This window comes from Triturus cristatus, chromosome 2_1, assembly GCF_964204655.1.
Source record: "Triturus cristatus chromosome 2_1, aTriCri1.1, whole genome shotgun sequence".
In the NCBI taxonomy this organism is placed as follows: domain Eukaryota; kingdom Metazoa; phylum Chordata; class Amphibia; order Caudata; family Salamandridae; genus Triturus; species Triturus cristatus.
The window spans coordinates 302634497-302658360 of NC_140581.1; the positions used below are offsets into that span (position 1 = coordinate 302634497).

The 23864-nt window shown below is 41.6% G+C and overlaps 1 protein-coding gene across 1 annotated transcript in view; it reads right to left on the reverse strand.

The window, feature by feature from the left end:
* The window catches only part of C6 (complement C6), a 770728-nt gene that overhangs the window by 396107 nt on the left and 350757 nt on the right, over positions 1-23864 (reverse strand). Inside the window, exon 8 of the mRNA XM_085631171.1 lies at positions 12658-12898. Coding sequence (XP_085487297.1) covers positions 12658-12898 — 241 coding nt within the window. The remainder of the gene's footprint in view (positions 1-12657; positions 12899-23864) is intronic.

Genomic DNA, 23864 nt, shown 5'->3' on the forward strand with positions numbered 1-23864 from the left:
TTACTGGGTTTTACTTGTAATTGCACAGTACTGGGTAAATTTAGCAGACAGAAACTGTAAATTTGTATGCAATATTACTGTGCTGTAAAATTGTCCCAGTACTGTGCAACTCATAATTAAGGACACTGTATGATCCTGGGCAACTTTCTTAATCTCCTTGGGGCATATCTACAAGGATGGCGATAAATAGACGCAAAGCGCGCTTATCTATCTATCGCCGTCTATCGCTTGATTATATCGCCCTGTTAGCGCATTATTTACAACGCGTTTCCCCAGGGTGATATAACTACCAGCGATAGCGGGGAGATCGCCGTTTGGTAGGGAACACGCTAGTTTTCCAGCGATGTTCCCTTCAAAACGGCCATAACCTTGCTGATACGACCCACAGGGTTGTATTAGCACAATCCACCCCCATTATAGGTATGCCTAAGTCTGCATTTTAGCAGACGTTAGTTTTGGGAGAAAACAGCGGTTTTCTCCAAAAACTAACGTGTGCTAAAATGCTGGGGCAGCCTTGTAAATATTGCGATGTGGACGTCAGCGATATTTACAAGGTTGTCCTGCCCAGTGACACCCACTTTGCATGGGAGGCGTTGGGTAAAAGGGTGCTAACATGCGCTAATGCATGTGAGCACCCTCTTGTTAATAGGGCGATATTTTTATCTCCGCTTTTTTGGCTTTAAAAGCCAAAAAAGCAGAGATAAAGCCCTTTTAACCCTTTTGCTGTGGCGGGAATTCCGCCGCAGCGCTGGGGGGGTTTGGGGGCAGCGCGGTGGCGCGGTGCTCATGACGGAACCACTCCGTCATGAGCCACGGTTGAGCTGTGCTCATGACGGAGTAGTTCTGTCATGACTCCGCCCACTGCGCTAATCGCCCGCACAGGCGGGGAATTAGCGCCGCGTGGGCGGCGCGGCCGCCAACGGCCGCAGCATGACGGAACCACTCCGTCATGAGCACACGGCGACCGTGGCTCATGACGGAGTGGTTCCGTCATGAGCAGGGGAGCGGTTAAAGTACTATGTAAATAACTAATATTAAGACAAATATATTTTCAAATGCAAGGTCACATAGCACCTGAAAACTAGGAAATTTAACAATGTGTTGCAATTTTCCACATTGTTAATCAATCTCTGCTTGATGGATGTGTATTGGTATCATTCAAGTACAGAGCATAATTGTTGCTTACTAAGTGTCCTGAAATCGAAATATATCTACTGGTCGTAAGTGGGAGAGCTTTCTAATCTCTTCAGGAACCGTTTTTATTATACTGATGGTGAAAAATACATTATTGTTCGCTATTAGTATAACAACAAGCACTGGCAAGGCCAATAGACCTGGCTTGGAAATGGAAGTGACACTTTTGGGATTGATCGGTCTAGACACTTAATATGTCATCTGATTGAGTCAGAAGGTGAATGTAAGAATGAGGTAGTGGATTGATATATGGATGCATGAGTGCAAAGAGGAGTAACAAAATGCATTTATGGCTGCCTATAACACATCTGCTCTCAAATGAATCAGTTCCTTCCTCTCATGAAGAACCCCAAGGGTCAGGCGGCCACCCTTCACATCAGAGACCAAGAAATAGATGTGCAGTGTCCCACAGGGATCATCCGTTTTAATCATATGTATTTGTACTTATATAGCGCACTTCTACCCAGGGGTCTCGTAGTGCTGTATTCATACCGATGTGGAACCCTTCCTGGTTTTCCTGTGAGATGTCCACTCCTGGACACCCCCAAGGTGAAGCCAGGTATCCTAGCGCTGTGGGGGCCGTTGTGGAGATTAAGCAAGTTATTGTTCAGAGTTGCACAGTGGGACCCATGCTTAGAATAGGCACCGAGGCGAGAATTATCAGGTCCGGGGAAATTGAATCCAAGAGCCGCCGAGGCGGGAATTGAACCCTGGGCCAGACCTCTGCATCAGGGTCTGCCACTCTAACCATTGAGCCACACTTCTCCACCGACATATGCATGACACAACTCGCCAACATCTCCTGATCACAAGACATTCACGCCATCTCCTACGCTGATGACACCCAACTCATCCTCTCCCTGACAGACAAAACAAACACTACCAGAACCAACTTAACCAACTGCATGACAATGGTAGCAGACTGGATGAGAAACAACTGCCTGAATTTCAACTCTGACAAGACGGAAGTGCTGGTCTTTGGCAACAAGACCTCTCCATGGGATTCCATCTGGTGGCTGTTGGAGCTAGGACCAACAAACACATGCACTGACCACAGAAGAAATTTCGGGATCATCCTAGACGACATTCTCAACATGACGGCTCAAGTCCACCTCATGCTTCTACCTGCTAGGCATGCTGCAAAAGATCTTTAAATGGCTGCTTCAGAACACTAGACAGACCATCACACAACCACTCATCACCAGCAGGCTGGACTAAGGCAACATCCTGTATGCCATAATCTTCAAACATCTCCTACACACACTCCAGACCATTCAGAACACTGCCGCAAGGCTCATACTGCACCCACATCACACCGCACCTCAGGAAACCTTACTGGCTTCCCATTCAGAAGTGCAGTCAATGCAGACTTCTCATGCACACATAAAAAAGCCCTGGACAGCACAAGACCAAAATAAAGGAATAGCTGCAGACACTTTCACCAACCCACCAGACACCTAAACTCTGCCACACTCTCATTCGCACACACTTCTTGCATCCACAAAAGCAAAACTGGATGTCGCTCATTCTCCTACATCGGACCCAATATATGGAACTACCTCCTTCAACACATCAGAGCATCCTTCTCATTTCTAGAGTTGCACAAGAAGCTGAAGACCTAGTTCTTCATATGAGCACCTGGAGACCACACATCTACACAACTGTCCAAGCGCCTGGATACCTGCTTGGATGATTAGTGCACTATACAAATCAACGTAACATAACATAACACATGCTTTTCAAAATAAGTTATATTGTGCAAAAATGGTTCAAAGAGGTATCATATATGGAAGAATGCTTGTAATCAAATGAACAAGAAAGTCTTAAAAATATCAACACATATGAAAACCAAATGGCTCGGACAAATTAAAGTAAAACGAAAACACTGCAAACACCACTTATGTGAGAGGTTTTTTAAAATCTATATTAGTGCAAATATAAAAAAACAGTCACATGGACCAGCAGAAAAACAAAAACACAATCACAATAATTTTAAAAGTAGAATGTGTCTTTAGTGTCAAAGCAGCAACAATAATTGTTCTTCGATAAGTCTCATGGAGAAGTGAAAAAAAAAAATTATCTGTTTGTTACAATAATTGGTCAAAAATAAGTAAGGCCTAACTTTTCATTAAAAACAGATCACACCTAAGTAGTCTGACCTAAGTTTTCCTAGTGAACCAATAAGGCCTCTAGCCTTTACAAATGGCCTGACGCTATCTACAACCTAGGCCTACTGGAGTTTGCGTAAACTGGCAACCATCAGGAATGTATTTATTAACTTACAAATATCAACAAAATTATACTGCCAAAAAAATATACTACCCCTCTCAATAAGGCTTAATAAGAATCATCACAGTGAAATTATACTCCCAGGGTTTGTCAGAGGGGGAGAGCAACACCAAAACCATTCCCTGCTATCGTTTCTGTGAGGATTACTCTATTGAGCGTAAACTTTCCCACAAGGCAACCATCTGGCATGAAGTCATAAAATTGCAAGTGTATAAACAATTACGTTTCCAAAGCAAATTACTATCTCTCCTAACGGAGTTTAACATGTATTCTCACAGAGCAAATCTTGTATACTCATGGTTTGTGAGAGAGGGTAACCAACACCCAAACCCTAGCGCTCTAAGGTAATCTATGAGATTCCTTGTAACAAAACATCAGGAGGCTTTAATTCGGAGTAATGAGTCCACCCTTTAATGACTACTGGCAATTAGTATCTCAGGCCAACTGCCTTTATTGTAATCTTTAACAATAAACAATGAAGTATATAAGCTTTAACAGTGGCTTGTCACCATAACCAACTCAAACATTTTGTACTGAGTGCAAGCTTTCCACAAGGCAACCCTCTGGCATACAGTCATAAGTATACAAATGTATGCAAAACTGCAGGTGGCAAAGGCAAAATACTATCATTCCTAAAAGTGCCTAAAAGAAGACTATTGTAGCGCATATTTCAATCCCCACAGTTTGTTCAGGTGGATCACCAACATCAAAACCCTTGCCTACTATGGTAATCTGTGAAATTTCATGTAATAAAATATCTGCCTGTAGGCTTTAGCACAATGTAATTATATGCCATGCCTCAAAGCCTATTGTGTTTAGCAATTCAATTTTGCAATAAGTAGGCCAGGCCTACTGGCTTTTACGTAATGTTTCATGATAAACAGATCAAACCTATGAATTCTGGCATGATTTTTCCCGTTAAACCAATGAAGCCTATAACGTTTATTATTGGCTTTACCAACAGCACCTTATTTAAGTGCACATAACTGACAACTATCATGCATACTGTTATAAGAATACATATACGAAGAAAAACAAATATTGCAAAACAATATACATCCCCTCTCAATGGGGACTAACAAGAATCACATGAATGAATGGCCAATGATAAAACCCTTGCCTACTACAGTAAACTGTGAGCTTTTATGTAACAAAATATCTGTGAAAACAAACAACTGTTAAAGGCTTACTGACTAGAACATATGCTTTTTCTCAAATAATAAGCTAGACCAACCGGCTTTCTCTAATATATTTCATAATATGCATGCAGAGCCAGGGCCAATGCAATTATGTGGCAGTGGAACGCAAACTATGCGACTAGGTTTCCTAAATTATGTGGCAAGAAAAGAAAAATTATACAGCATAAAGAGGCAAATGTTTTGATAATAATACTTCACTATTTTATAATGTTTTACACATAGTAATACTGTCTGGGGAAACGTTCCACCTAAGTAGACTCAGTTTAACGACCAAAGTCAGAAATAAGGAACTGAGAGACAACTAGTTAACGTTTGTGAAGACCACTACGCACAAACACATTGCCACATTTTAGCAACTTTTGATCCGTTTGAGCTAGAAGCACTTCTTTTTTGTTAAATTCTGAAGATTATGCAGCAAATAATGGATTATGTGGCAAGTCCATAAGTATGCAAAAAAGCATCGGTTGCAGAATTAAATAAATAAAGTGGCCCTGAGCAGAACAGACCTATGACACAGGACATAACATTTCTAGTGCCCTAATCAGGCCTATAGCTTGTCATGATAACAAATTCAGGCCTACAAGACAACCACAAGGCAACCATCAGACACACAGACATAAACTTAGAAAGATATACAAAATTACAGTTGGCTAAACAAAATACTCTCTCTCCTAAAATGAGCTAAGAAGGAGTAAACCTTCTATATCCACAGTTTGTCACAAGATGTAACTGACACCTAAACCCTTGTCTACTATGGTAATCTGTGAGATTCCATGTAACAGAATACATATCTAAAGATTGTATTATAGAATAATAGCAATACACACTTAAACGTCTGTCAACTTTAACACATACTTTTCACAAAATGTATATCAGGCTTGGTGCGTTAATATTAACTCTTCATAACAAGCACTTTTTTGTGGAACCATACAACTTCTGCCCAAATAAAGCATCTACTCCTGGCCACCAACATGAGGGTAGAGCCAAAGCCCCTCTCCTGGTAGTACTTCCTAACGCTCTTTTTTTAACCAAATAATAACCGGTGATAGCTGTACTGCCAAGCCTGACGTAAAAAGGGGCAGGAAGCAAGAAAGGCAGCACTTCACGGTCCGTTAGAGTGTACTGTCCATGTGTTCTGGGCAATGATTTTGCTCGCTGTGAAGCCAAATAGTTGAAAATGCATTGTCAGAGGTGCAAGGGGGCAAGATAGGGGTAACGCCTGTGACCCCTACTGTCCCTTAAATGATGTATATGCTGCCATGCATAATTTATTCCCCTTCAAGGACTTACTATTATTTTGTGTTTGCCTTCTCATTTACACTATTATTTGTAGCATCATATGTTGGTTATTTGGCCCTTCAGCAAATCTGAAACCAACGTGCACTTTGCATCTACAATTATCAACTGCATCATGGTGGTCTTTCTTCAAATAGAAGAATTTTGAGCCATTCCTCATCAATTTTTGATTTTCTGAATTTGCTTTCTATGTGGTTTATACATAATTATGAGTTTGATTCCCCTTATTTTTTCACTTCATACCTAATAGTTTTTTTCTATTTTCACTGTTATCTCGGCACCACACTTGCACGCACAGTAATTGTTTTTTTAAACGTTCACCTAATTTCCTTGCTCTTTTTCTTGGTTTAATTCCATAAATGGCATACTGAGTCTGACATTTGCGTTCTGCTCCTTGACCATAATTTTGGCACAGAACACTTAGAACAAGCATTTGTAAAGCAATAGGTCTCGCATTTGAGAGAGTTTGAGCTATTGACATTGTGTAAATTATAATGCCATTTGTTTATGTGTTGGTTTTTAAAACAGATAAATAAAAGGCATTGTCATTTCCAATGCCAATAGCTAAAACTCCCAGAACTACATAGACCAATGATTTACAGCGCCATAAAGCAGGAAGGTTGTAGCAGCATGTACTATATGAAAAAGATGATTTGTCGGAGCCCTTCTCGCTCATCAGTAGCAGCCGCGGCCCGTATAGGGCGTGCTACCGGGGCGGTGATGTGGGGCGGGGAGGGGCAGGGTGGGGGGTTGCAAAATGTGGCAAACTGCCGATTTCAGGTAAGTAACGAAAAAAATAAATGAAACGAATTTCGTTGCGCGCGCTGCATCGCCAAATGCGATGCAGCACGCTCAACAAAATTATAATTTTTTTTTTCCGTTACTTACCTGAAATCGTCCGTATGCCGCATTTTACAATCCCCCCACTCTGCCCCTCCCCCGCCTCACGTCACCGCCCCGGTAGCACGCCCTATACGGGCTGTGGCTGATCAGTAGATACCATTGCGTTGGAAAGGTTCAGCAGGCAGATCAACCCCAGCATGTACCACCACATCCGATTTTGTAGTCCAGCACTTTTTTCAGCTTATTCCTCTTCTGATTGGTTTCTGCAACAATAGGTCCGCGGTCATTAAGACACTAATTGGCCACCATAAAAGCTACTATCACCCATCGTTTACCCCAGAAGTTTTTGCCATCACTACAATCACCCGGAACAACAATAATCACTATTACGAGACTCCAAGCACTGGCTGCTTGGAAAGTGAAAGTGCGCATGGCGCGCTTAACATAAAAAAAAAAAGCGCCCGTCATTGTCCCAGGCTGCTTAGGTGAGCCCCGCACACTGGCCATTATTACATATGTAAATTAGGTCAGATTTCTTTAATTAGGAAAGCGCCTGCCTTACGGGTTCCGTGCAGCGGTGGCGAAGGTGGGCAAAGGAGCTTATTTCAAAGTTAAAGTGCAACACTCCGGCAAAAAAAAAAAGCACCACACAAAGCATAAAGATGGGGGCGAGAGAGGGAACAAAGGAGGAAGAGTCCAAGCAGATTTCTGTAATGAAAGAGGCACCCGCTTCGCGAGCATCAGTGCAGCGAGGAACGGAGCATATTTGAAAGTTTAAAAGAAATGCAAAGTCTGTTAGTAAGTGGCCGCCATTACTGAAGCTGGTGTCCAGTGCGTGCTGTGTTAGTAAATTAAGTAAACAGTTCTCGGAATGGCTGATGAAAGCTCCCGAGTTAGGACACATGTAAAAGGGTCAGTCCTCATGGTAGGTAACAACAGAAGACAGAGAGGTACTAAGGAGGGACAAATAAGCCTATTAACAAATCAGAAGCCAACATTTACAAAGGACAATGACTCAAGCCAATGTAAATATGGGTGGAGAGTGGGTGGAGAGTGGGCGGAGCTTCAATTCTATACCTGAATACAGCATGCCCCGAAGAGACAGCGAAAGCGCTGCCTAGGCGAGACCTTAAAAGAACCACACAGTGAATTTCCTTCTCCCAAATACTTAACCTCTAAATCTTATTTCTGATTTTCCCATTTTTTTGGGGGTGATCTTCTGACATCTGTAAAGACGCTTCCATTACCTTCAACTGTCATCTCAACCCGGCAGTGGTGAACCCTCTTTTTTTAAATACCAGCATCCCATTTAGGGTATTTTATTATCTTTTTTCATTGTTTTTCCCTATTTTAATACTCACAGTCATTATCTCCCGACGCTGTTATCATACTCTGACATCTGTAAAGGAGCTTCCATTACCTTCAACTGTCATCTCAACCCGGCAGTGGTGAACCCTCTTTTTTTAAATACCAACATCCCATTTAAGGTATTTTATTACATTTTTCATTGTTTTTCCCAATTTTAATACTCACAGTCATTATCTCCCGACGCTGTTACCATACTCTAGCCTTGGGATGACCTCTATCCCTTGTAATTAACACCCACCTTTTACTTCAAAGTGAAGCCTTTTTAGATGCAAAAGTGAATTGCCTTTTCACATTTATTTACAAACCTTTTGATCTCTGTGGCAATTGGCTTCAGTAAATGATTTTTTGAGACATGGTTTAATAATTTTTTAATACATTTGCATTTGTTCTCTTAACAAATCCTCTGTCCCGATGATGACTGGATTTCAGAACTGTTTATTTGGATAGCATTAATGTACCCTGTACAGACATTATCGACAAATTGTATTATCCATTGCCTTTCTTTTGCATTATACATACTCTTATGTTCTCTTAAATTCTTCTCCACTGTGTGTTCACTTGGAAACTGAACATGGTCATGATGAATCTAAATATTATATTCTTTAGTTTGCTCTATGTCACTTATTCCTTTGCTTGAATGAAAGCTGGCCATTCCTATTATTGACTAACATGTTACATTCATTGACTGTTTTATTTTAATCATTTGAGAGTTTTTGATTGTGTAACTTGATGATTCCACTAGGAATCATTGTTCCCTATTCCCTTCAGTACCTCTGATTCCTCTTCGTGAACCGAGTATCCTCTATTTCTTATTTATTGGAAACCTTTACAGACAAACTCTTAGAACATTTGCGAATTATTTGGCATCTCCACCACGATCATTGCACAGGGAGCAATTCTGCTTGCTGAAATATCGTCATTTTTGTTCAATCACAAATTTGGTTTTCTCCACAGAAAAAAACGTTGTGCTCAAGAGCGAAATCTCTTTCTTCTATTCTAGTACTCTCCCCCAACTTTGGAGTATTTCAGTCCCCCGTCTATGTCAGAAAGGGATTTACTGAGTCCCTTGGACAATTTGCAGGGTGAGAAATTCTAAGGATGTTTCAAAAACATTCCATGAAACCCTGCCCTGGATTGCCCCCTCTCCATCCATTTTGTAGGATTTACTCATACATATTATACCATGTGAGGAAATATTATGCATGCATAAGAGGACTTCTTAGTGCAAAGGATCCTTTTCTAACACTTTGCACTTTGTATTCAACCATTTCTGCTTGTTAATCAGATTACATGCATAAATGGCTCTGTGAATCGGGTCCAATAAATCTCACTTTCTAAAAGGATAAGCACTTCATAATAATATTTGAGCACAAAGGTCATTGACGTGCACATAAACCGTCAACATAAGAGGGTAGATACATTAGAAATCGCTCTTCCCTATCCTCCTGAGTGCATAAAGTACTCAAACTTGCATAAGGAGCAGATTCGAAAACACATTTGTAATTTAAACAGGGTGGCTGTACTGTGCTTTGGCGCAATAAATCACTTCAAGTTAGAACAGTTTCAAAGTGCATGACTATCCTAATTATTTGATATTGCGCTTTTGCAGTATAGGGTAATAAATCACTTTGCATGTAAGTTTCACAAGAAAGGTAAACGTTAATAAACCCTAGTAAGACAGTTGAACCTCGAGGATAAATAAGAGACTAAAGTGGTGATGAATAGACATGTGAAATCCATTACAGATAGTGAGTTAAAAAAACAAACTAATTATTAATGAAAAAAATAGCAAGCAACAAAATATAATATATACATCAATTATATCGCTTTATCCCAATAGCTCCAATTGTACTTCTACCAATGTAAACAGTGAGCCTTTACCTCTCATAAAAATTAAAATATCTTGCACGGAAATGAAGTGGATGTAATATTGGACCCCAACCTCAGGAGTAGTGAGATTTCAGCTGCAATACAAGAAAAAAACGCACTCCCCAACAAGGCCTCTAAAATGTTCACTACACTCGAATCATTCAAAGGAAAGAAAGAGTAGTAGGGCAGGGAGAGTTCTAATTTGGAGGGAAAAAATAAAAAACATCAAATGAATTTCGGAAAAGACTGATCATATTGGATACACTTAAAATTCCAGGTTTGTGCAGGTATGTTTGCATTAGTTTACTGCATGTGTGAGTGACTAATATTTATAAAAGTGAAATATATCATTGGGTATGAGCATACCAAGTATTATCTTTTGAGGGCTTTGTGTCAAAACTTGTGTAATGTTCTAAATACAAATACTACAAAAACACCATACTAACGAAAGGCACTTGGGTTCAACCTACATAAACTAGTTATATTTTTAATTTTGGTAACTTGCGTGGAGGTGTCCGTTTTGTTTACTGTACGTAAAATATGAACATTAGTTTTTGCTGTCACAAAAATAGCGGTGAACTCAGCAACAAAATAGCTATCGACTTATAAATATGAAATCCCATACTAAACAGCTGTCTATAAGACAAATAATTACAGATCGAAAATTATTGAACTAATATTCACAAAAGTAAATATGGTCAAAATGCAAGTTTACACCTGCTTTATAACTGCCAGGCATTCACAGAGGGACTCCTGGAAGGCTAATCCGATTTATTTGAGCAGCGATTGCTACCAATAGTGTGGCGGTCTCTGCACCCATAAATCCCGCTAAAGTATAGTAAAATGGGCCTTCCAAAGAGAGCTTAGCCTTGAAAGTTTGTGAGCAGTCACAAACAAGTATCAATCAATAAATCAGGGTTCTTATAGAGCAGGGCGAATCACCCATTAGGGTCTCAAGTTGCTGTGGGGAGAGGGTTTCTGCAGTTCATTTGAAGAGCCAGATCTTGAGGTCCTTTCTGAATTGAGGCAGTGAAGGTGATTGCCTGAGATGTAGCGGTAGAGAGTTTCAGTTCTTTGCAGCGAGATAGGAGAAGGACCTTCCTCCTGCCTAGGTCTTGTGGATTTGTGGGATAGTGCCGGGGCCAGTTGGGTGGAGCGAAGATGTCTGGTGGGTGTGTAGAAGGAGAGGCAGTGGTTGAGGTATGCAGGTCATGTGTTGTGGAGTGCTTTGTAGGCGAGCATGAGGAGCTTGAAGGTGATTATTTTGGTGATCGGGAGCTAGTGAAGGTCTCTCAGTATGGATGTGGTCATTCACAAACTGCCCTTTTCCAGTCTAGAAACAGTACAATGATTACTACATCCAAGGTCTGGTGTAAATCGCTTTCTAGGGTGGGAAAGGAAATTAAATTACCCAGATTTTCTGGGGGTTTAGGGAATGATTTTATCCACAGGGAAAAATCCTTGTGAAAAATAAAAATTGCAGTAAAATGCATTTGCACAGGTGATCCTGTTTCCAGTGTACAGAGTTCTCCTCTATGTAGAGTTCTGCAAATTGGGAACATGACTCATCAACCAATAGTTGGTCAATTTCAACAACAGTGTAAAATCTTCCTACTCCTCACACTCCAGTCCCATGCATTATAAAGAATAACATACTACAAATGTAGGTAAAAAACCGATATTAAAGTCCATTGTCCATAAATAGACATATAGCTTAGGTCTCGTTCCTTTATCATAGCACAGACTACCACTTTATCTTGGAATATCATTACAACAAAATAGCTGGAGGTTCTTTATCTCACACAGGTGTTTTTGCTTTTTGAAATATCTTACATATCAACTATAAACATCTGTTTCTGGTATTTTACTTAGGGAATGTATACTTTGATTCTATTGTCATACAAGCAATTATATATATTTTCGGAAAAGTTATGAACTTAGCATACATCAAAGCGTTTGCCATATGTGAATACACATGCTTTCAAATTACTTTTATTAATCAATTATTATTAGATACTTCAACCCTCATCTTAGAAAACAAAGAAATCTAAGGGGCTGGTTTAGGGGTTGGTGGGCAAACCTTCGGTCAACCTGCTTCATTAAGAAAGGGACAGAATGTGAATATTTTGTTGACAGAGTCCCCCAGAGTATATAACGTCAGAAGAAGAATATTTCAACATCCGCACCATTTAGGGTGGATGGTGTAATGCCTTTTTTCCATGTCCATCACCACTAGGAAAAACCTGGTTGTGAAAGACAGGATAAAACTAAGAAGACCCCCAACAGCCTGGGAGAAAACTCTCAGGGTTTGGTGGGCCATTTAGATTTATTTAGGGGACAGTTGTCTTGACGGTTGTTACTGTCCACAAAAGTTTCCTACTTTGGCAGCAACTGCCATGAATCTAAATTGTGGCGGTGGAGTACCCTCAGGACGATGAAGATATTGTCCTCCACATCCCAAAAGAGAAAACCCTGTCCACGAACCTCTAAATCAGGCCCTAAATTGCTCATATGCATTGGCAACCCAAGTATTTTTAGAAGGCATTTAGAAGACAAAAATGTACTTAATTTCCAATGTAGTATGCTAGAAGTCGAGTACCTGAGCTTTTCAGTTCTTCAGCGCTGTACTGATACAGAAGATCATAGGTTCCGCCCATTGACCCAGAAGTAAAATAGTGAGTCCCAAAGTCTTCAAATATTCTGCTGTACAAAGCATAGTTGTACTCCAAAGGCAAATGTTGTAGGGATTTCAAAAAGACATCAGAAATCCAAAGTTCATTTTGTTTCAATGTGAAATTTGAAACTGATATCACTTTGTGGACCCTGATGAAGTTGGAATCCTAGAAAAAAGAACAAGAAGAAAAATGTCTGGCATTAAATGACATACATATAACATATCCTGAAATTGTCATATCAGGCCACAAACAATTGTGTGCTCATAGATCCTCTTCACAAATATGGAAAATGTTGATTCAGTTGGATACGGTGTTTTCTCCCGGGTCAGGAATAAGAGACTTGCACCACCACTTATACAGAATACATTTCAACAGTTAAAATCTATTGGGTAACATCCTGCAAAAAAGTTCTTGTAATCAAGTGAAAAACCCCACAGAAATCAATGCACAAACACGGATTTCTTTGGTCATCCCTCAATGCAAAAAATTGAACAATGGAAATTTTGTCATGGGACATACCACGTGTCTCCAATCAGTTGATTGCGAGCTAGCAGTAGCTCCCAGCCTTGAGTTCCTTTTTTAAATATGCACAATGTAATATTTTTCTTTCAAATTACTATCATTAGGCTACAGATAGCAGGGCCTAATCATGAGCAGTGCTTGGTCAGATATATTTATTAGGCTGTGGCTAGGTCACAGAGGTGAACAACTGAAAAACTCAGGTATATAACTCTTAAATCAAATGAAATGGAAAGTTTCCTTAACAATTAAGTTAACTCTTCATTTCAATGTTCTCACATTTCAAAGTGTGGCATTTACAAACAGCAGGCCCCTTACTCACAGTGGCCATTAGACACTGTGCCATAAGTATAACAGAAAAATACAACCATTTGTTTTAAATGAGAGAAATTTAAAGGGCAGACAAATGTTCCATAAAATGAACTTGTTTGCAGATTATTTATCTGCACTTTAAATTTCTCCCATTAATAAAATAAAATATTGTATGCTTGTGGTATACATGAAAGGGTGCCACATGTGGCGAAAGTTATGTCCTGTGCAGTAAGTAGAAACACAGGCTCTCAGGCACCCAAACAAATATACCCCTTTCATACGCACACATGTTCATACATCCCCATAGACCGCACTTTCACTGACACACATGACATCCTATAGTGGCCTTAGTCATAGTATTTTGTTCATACCATAGTATCTGGCTCTATGGACATTAGGCTTAAAGTCAATGAAGCTGAACGTGGTGGTGTCTGGTAACAATGCGCAAGTTGTTTAGCCTTCGCTAGCCCACAAAGATTTTCACTGATCAGAAGTAGCTCTCACTACAGAAAAGGTTGGAGATCCCTGGGATATATTGGATCCTGTAGAATCAGTATTTCACACAGGAAAAATTCCAAGGTAGGTTAGTAAGAAGACTTGCAGTAGGTTGTACATTGTAAAAATGTAGCAGATGAGTCCAGCAACATTATGGGTTGACTATGGAGGGTAGAGGGAGCCATTTTTAACAATCCAACCAGAGAATTCCATTTGCTAATACATATATATGTATCTCTTAAACTCAAAATATTCAAAGGGCAATATAGAAATTTCTTTCAGAAAAATATTCATTCTTCTGTTGGTCTCGAACATGAAAAATAGTCTTTTTATTGAAAGGAGAATTTGACAGCAATAGTAAATATGTGTAGGTTGACCAAGAGACTCAGCTATACAAACTTTGTCTGGTGGCTCAGTGGTCTAATGCATCTATTGAGGGGTTCTCTGTTCCCAAAAAATATGTTATGTTACAATGGCACACTTCCAGGAATGCCACAACCAGCAAAATAAACATTTTCTGATTCCTCAGATGCCAATAGAACTTGTTAGTGGGTACAGATTAGGTGGACCAAGAGGCCTCTAAAGAACATGACACCTTAATGTTTCCATTGTATTTTATGTTAACTAATATTTTGTATTCTGTCTTCTTTACACAGAGAAGTGAGTGGGCTGCTTGGCTCAGATACGTTTACCCAAGTGAGATAGTAGTATCAAACACAAACTCTTGAACTAAAACAAGCATTCTCAATTCCAATAGGCTTGGCTTCAAAGTGCTGCACTCCGCACTTACAAGGGCACACAGCTCAGCTCACCATACACTTATTTGGGCTCACCATTCACCTGGTAATCATACAGGCACACAGTTTACGCTGCAGTCACCCAGACACATAGTACCCCTTCTCTCATATAGCATATAGACACGTCTTTTATCGTTTCCTCACATGGGCATGAAGTCTGTGGTCAGAGACATAAACATTTATATTGGTCAGACCTAAAAACATGACAATGTCAGAAGGGTTACATGAGACCTCTCGCTAGAGAGCCATCCTAACATTAAGTTAAGCCAGACTTGGTTGCAGTATCTTAAGGTAAGCCCTTGGTTGCAGTATGTGTAGGTGTGTGTATATATAATATATATATACGTAATCGACAATCCCCTTCCTCTTGCGACGGCGGTCTGTGGCAAGGAGGCGAGCCTCTAGACACCAACAAACGCCGTTATACCTCGTAGTACCAACATATATATATATATATATATATATACACCATCACAGGAAACCCATTTGAAGTAGAGCCACACGAAGGGTAAATTTCGCTCACTTTTAATGGAAGACAGCCTGCCAGCAGGACCCAACAAGGACAGCAAAGTTCAATACATCTGCGCCAGACGCGTTTCAGGGGTAAACCTTTCTTCAGTGGCGTTTCTTGCTGAATGACTGAAAATGTAGCTGAGAGCACGGCTTTTGATTTCGATCACCTGTCCCAGTGGGCGTGCCTTTTCTCACGGCCTTGTGGGTGATTTCAATTACCTGCCCCAGTGGGCGTGCCTTTTCTCACGGCCTTATGGGTGATGTAGTGCTCAATAATGATCCCCAGTGGGTGCACTCTCTCAGTCTCTATTGCAACTTGTTAAACAAATGTCCAGGGCGGGACCTGCCCCGCTTTGTGGCTGACAACCGGAGCGTCAAACTGGCTCCCTCCCTGCAAGGGCTCCAGCTCACCTTCGTTCTCACTGTAGACGCGCCTTCCTGGTGCTGTCAAAAAGACCCGCGATACGCGGTGGGCTCCTCTTCGCGACCGGGTAAGGGCCGCCTTTTACATACACCATCACAGGAAACCCATTTGAAGTCCCTTACCCGGTCGCGAAGAGGAGCCCACCGCGTATCGCGGGTCTTTTTGACAGCACCAGGAAGGCGCGTCTACAGTGAGAACGAAGGTGAGCTGGAGCCCTTGCAGGGAGGGAGCCAGTTTGACGCTCCGGTTGTCAGCCACAAAGCGGGGCAGGTCCCGCCCTGGACATTTGTTTAACAAGTTGCAATAGAGACTGAGAGAGTGCACCCACTGGGGATCATTATAGAGCACTACATCACCCATAAGGCCGTGAGAAAAGGCACGCCCACTGGGGCAGGCAATTGAAATCACCCACAAGGCCGTGAGAAAAGGCACGCCCACTGGGACAGGTGATCGAAATCAAAAGCCGTGCTCTCAGCTACATTTCCAGTCATTCAGCAAGAAACGCCACTGAAGAAAGGTTTACTCCTGAAACGCGTCTGGCGCAGATGTATTGAACTTTGCTGTCCTTGTTGGGTCCTGCTGGCAGGCTGTCTTCCATTAAAAGTGAGCGAAATTTACCCTTCGTGTGGCTCTACTTCAAATGGGTTTCCTGTGATGGTGTATGTAAAAGGCGGCCCTTACCCGGTCGCGAAGAGGAGCCCACCGCGTATCGCGGGTCTTTTTGACAGCACCAGGAAGGCGCGTCTACAGTGAGAACGAAGGTGAGCTGGAGCCCTTGCAGGGAGGGAGCCAGTTTGACGCTCCGGTTGTCAGCCACAAAGCGGGGCAGGTCCCGCCCTGGACATTTGTTTAACAAGTTGCAATAGAGACTGAGAGAGTGCACCCACTGGGGATCATTATAGAGCACTACATCACCCATAAGGCCGTGAGAAAAGGCACGCCCACTGGGGCAGGCAATTGAAATCACCCACAAGGCCGTGAGAAAAGGCACGCCCACTGGGACAGGTGATCGAAATCAAAAGCCGTGCTCTCAGCTACATTTCCAGTCATTCAGCAAGAAACGCCACTGAAGAAAGGTTTACTCCTGAAACGTGTCTGGCGCAGATGTATTGAACTTTGCTGTCCTTGTTGGGTCCTGCTGGCAGGCTGTCTTCCATTAAAAGTGAGCGAAATTTACCCTTCGTGTGGCTCTACTTCAAATGGGTTTCCTGTGATGGTGTATGTAAAAGGCGGCCCTTACCCGGTCGCGAAGAGGAGCCCACCGCGTATCGCGGGTCTTTTTGACAGCACCAGGAAGGCGCGTCTACAGTGAGAACGAAGGTGAGCTGGAGCCCTTGCAGGGAGGGAGCCAGTTTGACGCTCCGGTTGTCAGCCACAAAGCGGGGCAGGTCCCGCCCTGGACATTTGTTTAACAAGTTGCAATAGAGACTGAGAGAGTGCACCCACTGGGGATCATTATAGAGCACTACATCACCCATAAGGCCGTGAGAAAAGGCACGCCCACTGGGGCAGGCAATTGAAATCACCCACAAGGCCGTGAGAAAAGGCACGCCCACTGGGACAGGTGATCGAAATCAAAAGCCGTGCTCTCAGCTACATTTCCAGTCATTCAGCAAGAAACGCCACTGAAGAAAGGTTTACTCCTGAAACGCGTCTGGCGCAGATGTATTGAACTTTGCTGTCCTTGTTGGGTCCTGCTGGCAGGCTGTCTTCCATTAAAAGTGAGCGAAATTTACCCTTCGTGTGGCTCTACTTCAAATGGGTTTCCTGTGATGGTGTATGTAAAAGGCGGCCCTTACCCGGTCGCGAAGAGGAGCCCACCGCGTATCGCGGGTCTTTTTGACAGCACCAGGAAGGCGCGTCTACAGTGAGAACGAAGGTGAGCTGGAGCCCTTGCAGGGAGGGAGCCAGTTTGACGCTCCGGTTGTCAGCCACAAAGCGGGGCAGGTCCTGCCCTGGACATTTGTTTAACAAGTTGCAATAGAGACTGAGAGAGTGCACCCACTGGGGATCATTATAGAGCACTACATCACCCATAAGGCCGTGAGAAAAGGCACGCCCACTGGGGCAGGCAATTGAAATCACCCACAAGGCCGTGAGAAAAGGCACGCCCACTGGGACAGGTGATCGAAATCAAAAGCCGTGCTCTCAGCTACATTTCCAGTCATTCAGCAAGAAACGCCACTGAAGAAAGGTTTACTCCTGAAACGCGTCTGGCGCAGATGTATTGAACTTTGCTGTCCTTGTTGGGTCCTGCTGGCAGGCTGTCTTCCATTAAAAGTGAGCGAAATTTACCCTTCGTGTGGCTCTACTTCAAATGGGTTTCCTGTGATGGTGTATATATATATATATATATATATATATATATATGTGTGTGTGTGTGTGTGTGTATGTATGTGTGTGCGTATGTATATATGTAAGAATGTATAATTTCTGTGTTGGTGAAAGTCGTGCTACCAGGATCTCCATTCCAGGCGTCAGAGCCCGCCCTGCAGGACCGGGGGCCCCCAGTAAAATGGAGGTGTTTTGCTGATGTTAATTGAGGGGGCATGGTCCGCTCGTGGAAGCGCCAGCAAAGATGATTGCCGTTGCTATGTGGCAAAATTCCGCTCGAGAAAGGGAGAAGAGAAGGTTTATTCTTTCTCTGACGGCACCGCATGGCAAGCAAATATTTTGGGTCAGGGGAGAAACCTGCACCACGCTGAGATAATTTGGAGCAAATATTAGGACATTGCTGATGCACGAGAATATCGCAAAATTGAAAATATGCTGTGTCTCAAACAGAACATTGCATTCTGGGGCTTGCAGGCATAATACAAGCCATGTGACCACTGGGAATACTAATGAACATTACACAGGACCGGGGGCCCTCAGTAAAATGGAGGTGTTCTGCTGATAAAAAAAAAAAATATATATATATATATATATATATATATATATATATGCGCAAACAGAAGTCTTTCACCACAGAACCACCAGGCAGGCAGCAACGAGGAAAAACCACGCAAGTCCCAGTCTTCTTTCGGCAAGTTTATTTAAAAAGGCAAGTTCACCAAATCTGACGCGTTTCGGGCGTCCGCCCTTGGTCACAGATCGTCAGGCAAATGAAAGAACATCCCTTTTAAAGGGTACATTGCACGAATTTAATTAGTGATTTTTTTCTTTTTGCAACACCATGTGATTAGAAACTGAAAACTGAGGACACACTACATATAGCTAACATAGATAGTCTGTTTTCTAAATCACAATTTAATATATATAAATCGAATAACGGGAGGTATAATTACAATATTTACATTTTGTTGCCCAAATTTGTGTTAACATTCCATTGTGAGTTGCCATGCTATATATTTTGTAAATTTTATATCAGACAATTATTGTCAGTGTGCATTGAAAATGGCACATGATATCCGCATAAATGCGCTTATATAGTAGATTGCAAAAAAAGACACAGTGTTACTGGTGGTCATTTGTCATGAAAAAGTGCAATGCGCGTAGATAAAGTGCAAATGCAATTGTGCAAATAATGCAAAATATTCTGTGCAAGCATAGCATATAAATAAATATAAATATTTATAAATAATTTCATATTAAAATCATCTAAGCTTCTCAATTCATGAAACCTGATGCTAGGCATATGACCATATAAAAATATCATCTACGTTTTACTCTTTTGCAATCTCTCAATTAACTGCATGAATGCAATAGACATGTAACAACAATATGGATCGTAATGATTTACAATCAATTCCTTTATATATATTTAGATAAAGCAGCAAATATCGACCACCTTCCAAAAAGATTTTACTCTATACGTGATTCCAAAGGAGGAAACAAACTAGAAAATCTATCTTGATGTCTGTGTCCCAAAACTTAAATGGGAAAAGTAATGTGAATCCATTGAACCAGTGAAAAAAATCAATTGTGCATGTGATACCAAAAAAAGGGATGATATACAGTATGTGTAATAAAATTCATAATGAAATTAATAGGGTAAAGGCAGAGAAAGCAGATAATGGCCCAAAACAAATCATTAAACAGGGATTGGTTATAAAAAAACATGTAAGTCTTCCGCTGTGTTCAATCCATTGGGGAATCTGCTGTCTAACTCAATAATAAATTGTGACTCAAGTCTTCTGAGCATTTTTTCCCTATCGCCACCCCGTCTAGATTTAGGGACTGAGGCAATGACATAATATTCCAAGCATTGTAGGTTGTTGTTATGTCTTGCCTTGAAATGTCTGGCAACAGGATAGGTGCCATCGTTATTAACGATGGCACGTAAATGCTGGAGTATTCTGGCATGCACCTGTAGCTTAGTGCTGCCCACATATCTGAGGCCACAGGTGCATGTCAGAATGTAGACAGCAAAATCAGTTTTGCAATTAAATGTGCCCTTGATGTTTTTGGCAATAGGACTGAACGGTGTCAAATATTGGGAAGTGTTTTTTCCAAATTTACAAGCTCTGCAAGTTGAGCAACGCTTGAATCCCGGCCGGGATTTCAACCAAACCTCTTGTTTTGCTAGCTCAGGGAATTCGTGACTGATCTGGGTTTTAAAGGAGGGTCCCCTCCGATAAGTAACCACAGGGTTGTCTGGAAGCCTGGGGGCCAGAACCAAATCTGTTTTTAAAACAGGCCAGCGCTGTTTTATGATGGATTTAATTTGTCTGGCCTGTTTGCTATACCCGGTGATAAGCCTGGGAGTTTGTTCCTCCCTTGAATCAGTTGATGCAATTGATTCACTGTTAGTAAACAGAGACTCACGGGTTCTAGCATTGGTTTTCTGGATGGCAGTTTTTAAGACTGATTCTTTATATCCCCTACATCTGAATCTGTCTAGGGCTTCATTTGTGCAGGCCTGTAAATCAAGATCAGTGCTACAAATTTGTTTCAACCTGAGCAACTCCCCAAATGGAATGTTGTCAATCGTGTGTCGAGGATGTGAACTACTGGCATGCAAGATGTTATTGCCAGCAGTTTTCTTTCTATGTAGTTTAGTGACAAGACGGCCATCTTTAACGTATAATTTGACATCCAAGAATTCAGCTTCATTTGCGCTTACATTAGAAGTGAATCTTAAATTTTCTTGGTTGTTATTAATACAAGCCAGGAAATTGTTGACACTTTCCAAATTGCCTCTCCACAGAATAAAAACATCGTCTATAAAGCGTATCCACTGTATGACATGTTTTCTGTACATTACACCATGGGTGTGCATGAGGACCTGTTCCTCCCACCAGCCTACGTGCAAGCACGCATAGCTGGGGGAGAAACAGGCCCCCATCGCCACACCTCGCTTTTGTATGTAGATGTTGTCACCAAATAGAAAGAAATTGTTGTTTAGACACCAACCAGTAAGTTCTAAAATCATCTTATTGTGCATATAGCATTCAACAGGTCTCTTACCAAGAAAATGTTCTAATGCACTCAAACCAGTTGTATGTACAATGCTGGTGTAGAGCGACTCAATGTCTAGGGTGATCAATAAAAGATCGTCGCTCCACGGAATATCCTTAATCTTGGCAATGAAGTCTCCCGTGTCCCTTACATATGTTGGTAATTCCTTCACTAAGTCCTGTAGGAAGTAATCTATATATTCGGTAACATGTTCTACCATTCCCCCGATGGCCGAGATAATCGGTCGGCCAGGTACTGGTGTGACTAGTTTGTGTACTTTTGGGAGGAGATAAAGTCTTGGTATTATAGGAAATTCCACATATAGGAAATCAAATTCTTGCTTTGAGATCATATTTTCCCTCTTCCATTTGTGGAGCAATTTCAAAAGTGATTCTTTGGCCAGATTGTAGTCCTTGCCTGAAGATTTAACATAACACGAGGAGTCATTTAGTTGTTTCATGGCCTCCTCAATGTAGGCATCTTGAGGCCAAATAACCACATTGCCTCCCTTGTCAGCAGTGGTAACAATATTTTTGTAGTCTTTACTCAGTTTCGAGACCAAGGATAGATATTGTTCCTCTTGTTGACTTTTATAACGCTTCTTGTGCTTGATCTTATATTGCAGTTGTTTTAGATCTTCTACAACAACGTCATGAAAAACATCTATCGAGTCTTTTGGCATTACAGGCATGAACTTTGATTTAGCTTTAAATGGACTGCTGTTTGCGCCCATCTGAGCCACAGAGGCCTCTCTTAGTTCTTCCTGGGTAGAGATTGGAACAGAATTGGATGTGTCATTGTTGGCCAGTTGATGCAAAGTGAGAAATGCTTTGGCGTCTCGAGCAGGCACATTTAAATTTGCGGTGACTCCACTGGTATTGCTATTCGCGGTGTTGCCTGAGGGACCATCTTTGATATTAAAAAACTTTTGCAACTTAAGTTTTCTAATAAAACAGTAAACATCAACCCGGGTTTTGGCATAGTTAAAGTCTGATGGCGGGCAGTAAGTGAGACCAAGGCTGAGTAGTTGTTTCTCAGCCATAGTGAAGGACAGGCTGGAGAGATTGATTATAGCATTATTCTCTACCGCTTTTTGCGCCAATATTGCTTTTTTGGTTTTTTCGGCGACTTTGTGCTTTTTTCTGCGTTCCCTCCTTCTTTTGTTACGTCTTGACTTTTTTTCTGCTGCCTCGTTAGGGGCCTGAGTGTTTGCAGGCGGTCCGAGACTAAAAAATCAACTTCTTCTCCCAAGTCCAGAATCATTGCATTTGGATTTCTTGCAATATAATCACCATCTTCAGATGATGGACCACTGGTAAGTATTTCTTCTTCACTGACAATGTTGATGGAGTCAGTGGTCATTGATGTTGTAGCTACTGCTTGGCTGGTTTGTTGGGCAGCTTTAGTTTGTAACTGTGCAAGTTTATTACTCTTGGCTTTTTCATATTTGCGCGCAAAAGTGTAGATTCTGCCCTGCGCATAATCTTCCTTGTCTCGGGCGAATTTATATATTTTGCGCGCTTTTATCTTCTCCTCCTGTTTTGAAAGCCTTTCATCAATTTCTTTGCGTGTTTTGGTAATAATGTCTCTTGGTCCAAACTTTGCCAGCAGTTCAGTGATTTCACTAATTTCCTTCATTAAATTCTCTCTATCAATGGAGGCATACTTAATGAGGATTTGAACCAGTTTAGCTGATGATTCTAGGTTAGTTTTACCCCATTCTCGTAGCATTTCAGGGTTGGGGTTTTCATAGCTTGGAGCCAGAAGAATGCGTAAACCGCGTGGAACACGTCCTTCCTCCAGGTATTTGGTGAGAGATTTATGCTCCCACCACTTTGTCATTTCTTGACGCATGCATTTCTCTAAGCGTTTCAAGGCCAGTTTAATTTGATTTTCCTCGCTACCATCTTGCTCATTAGACACATGTTTGCTGCTTGTTGCAGAATTCAAAGTCACATTGGGGAGATTAGAATATAGGGCGTCTGCTGCTGCCTCTCTTCCCCTTAAAATTTCATCTGACATGGCCGTGAACTTGTATTTGCCTTTGAGATATTTTTTGAACAAAGCGTAGGACCCAAAAAACGATCTTTAACAGAGTCCAAAAACGCTTTTTGCCGCTTTTGATTCCCACCCCACCGCACGTATACGAAGGAGCACTCACCACTGCTTTTACTGAGAAGTATTCAGCATTTTTCACCGTCTCTTTGTTCAGACGTGCCGTCGTCGTTGGCTTCTTTCAGTAATTCATGAACAGCCGCCTTGCATTTGGACAGAAATATTACTGCCGTGGATGGAGAAAGATTAATTGCTGCTTTCCGCAGAACACACCATCAGCGTTATCTCCAGACGTCAGTGCTGTTCAGATCCAAATCAGGTGCAGTGAAGGCTCCCACTTGTGCGGGGGCTGTCGCTAAAGAGTTTCCCTCCATATATATATATTCACTGAAAAAACCATAGGTTTCACACATGTTATAGTTAGAGGAAATTTTACTGATAAAAAACCAATGAAATTCCCCCGTTATAGTTAGTGCAGGCAACTATAACTCACGCGACCGCAATCCTCTGCTGATGCTAATACTGTATTTAGACACTTATTTACCCATGTCTTCTTCCATACATTTTTAGCTATACATATATTACAAATATTTTTTTAGTTATAGTTGCCTGCACT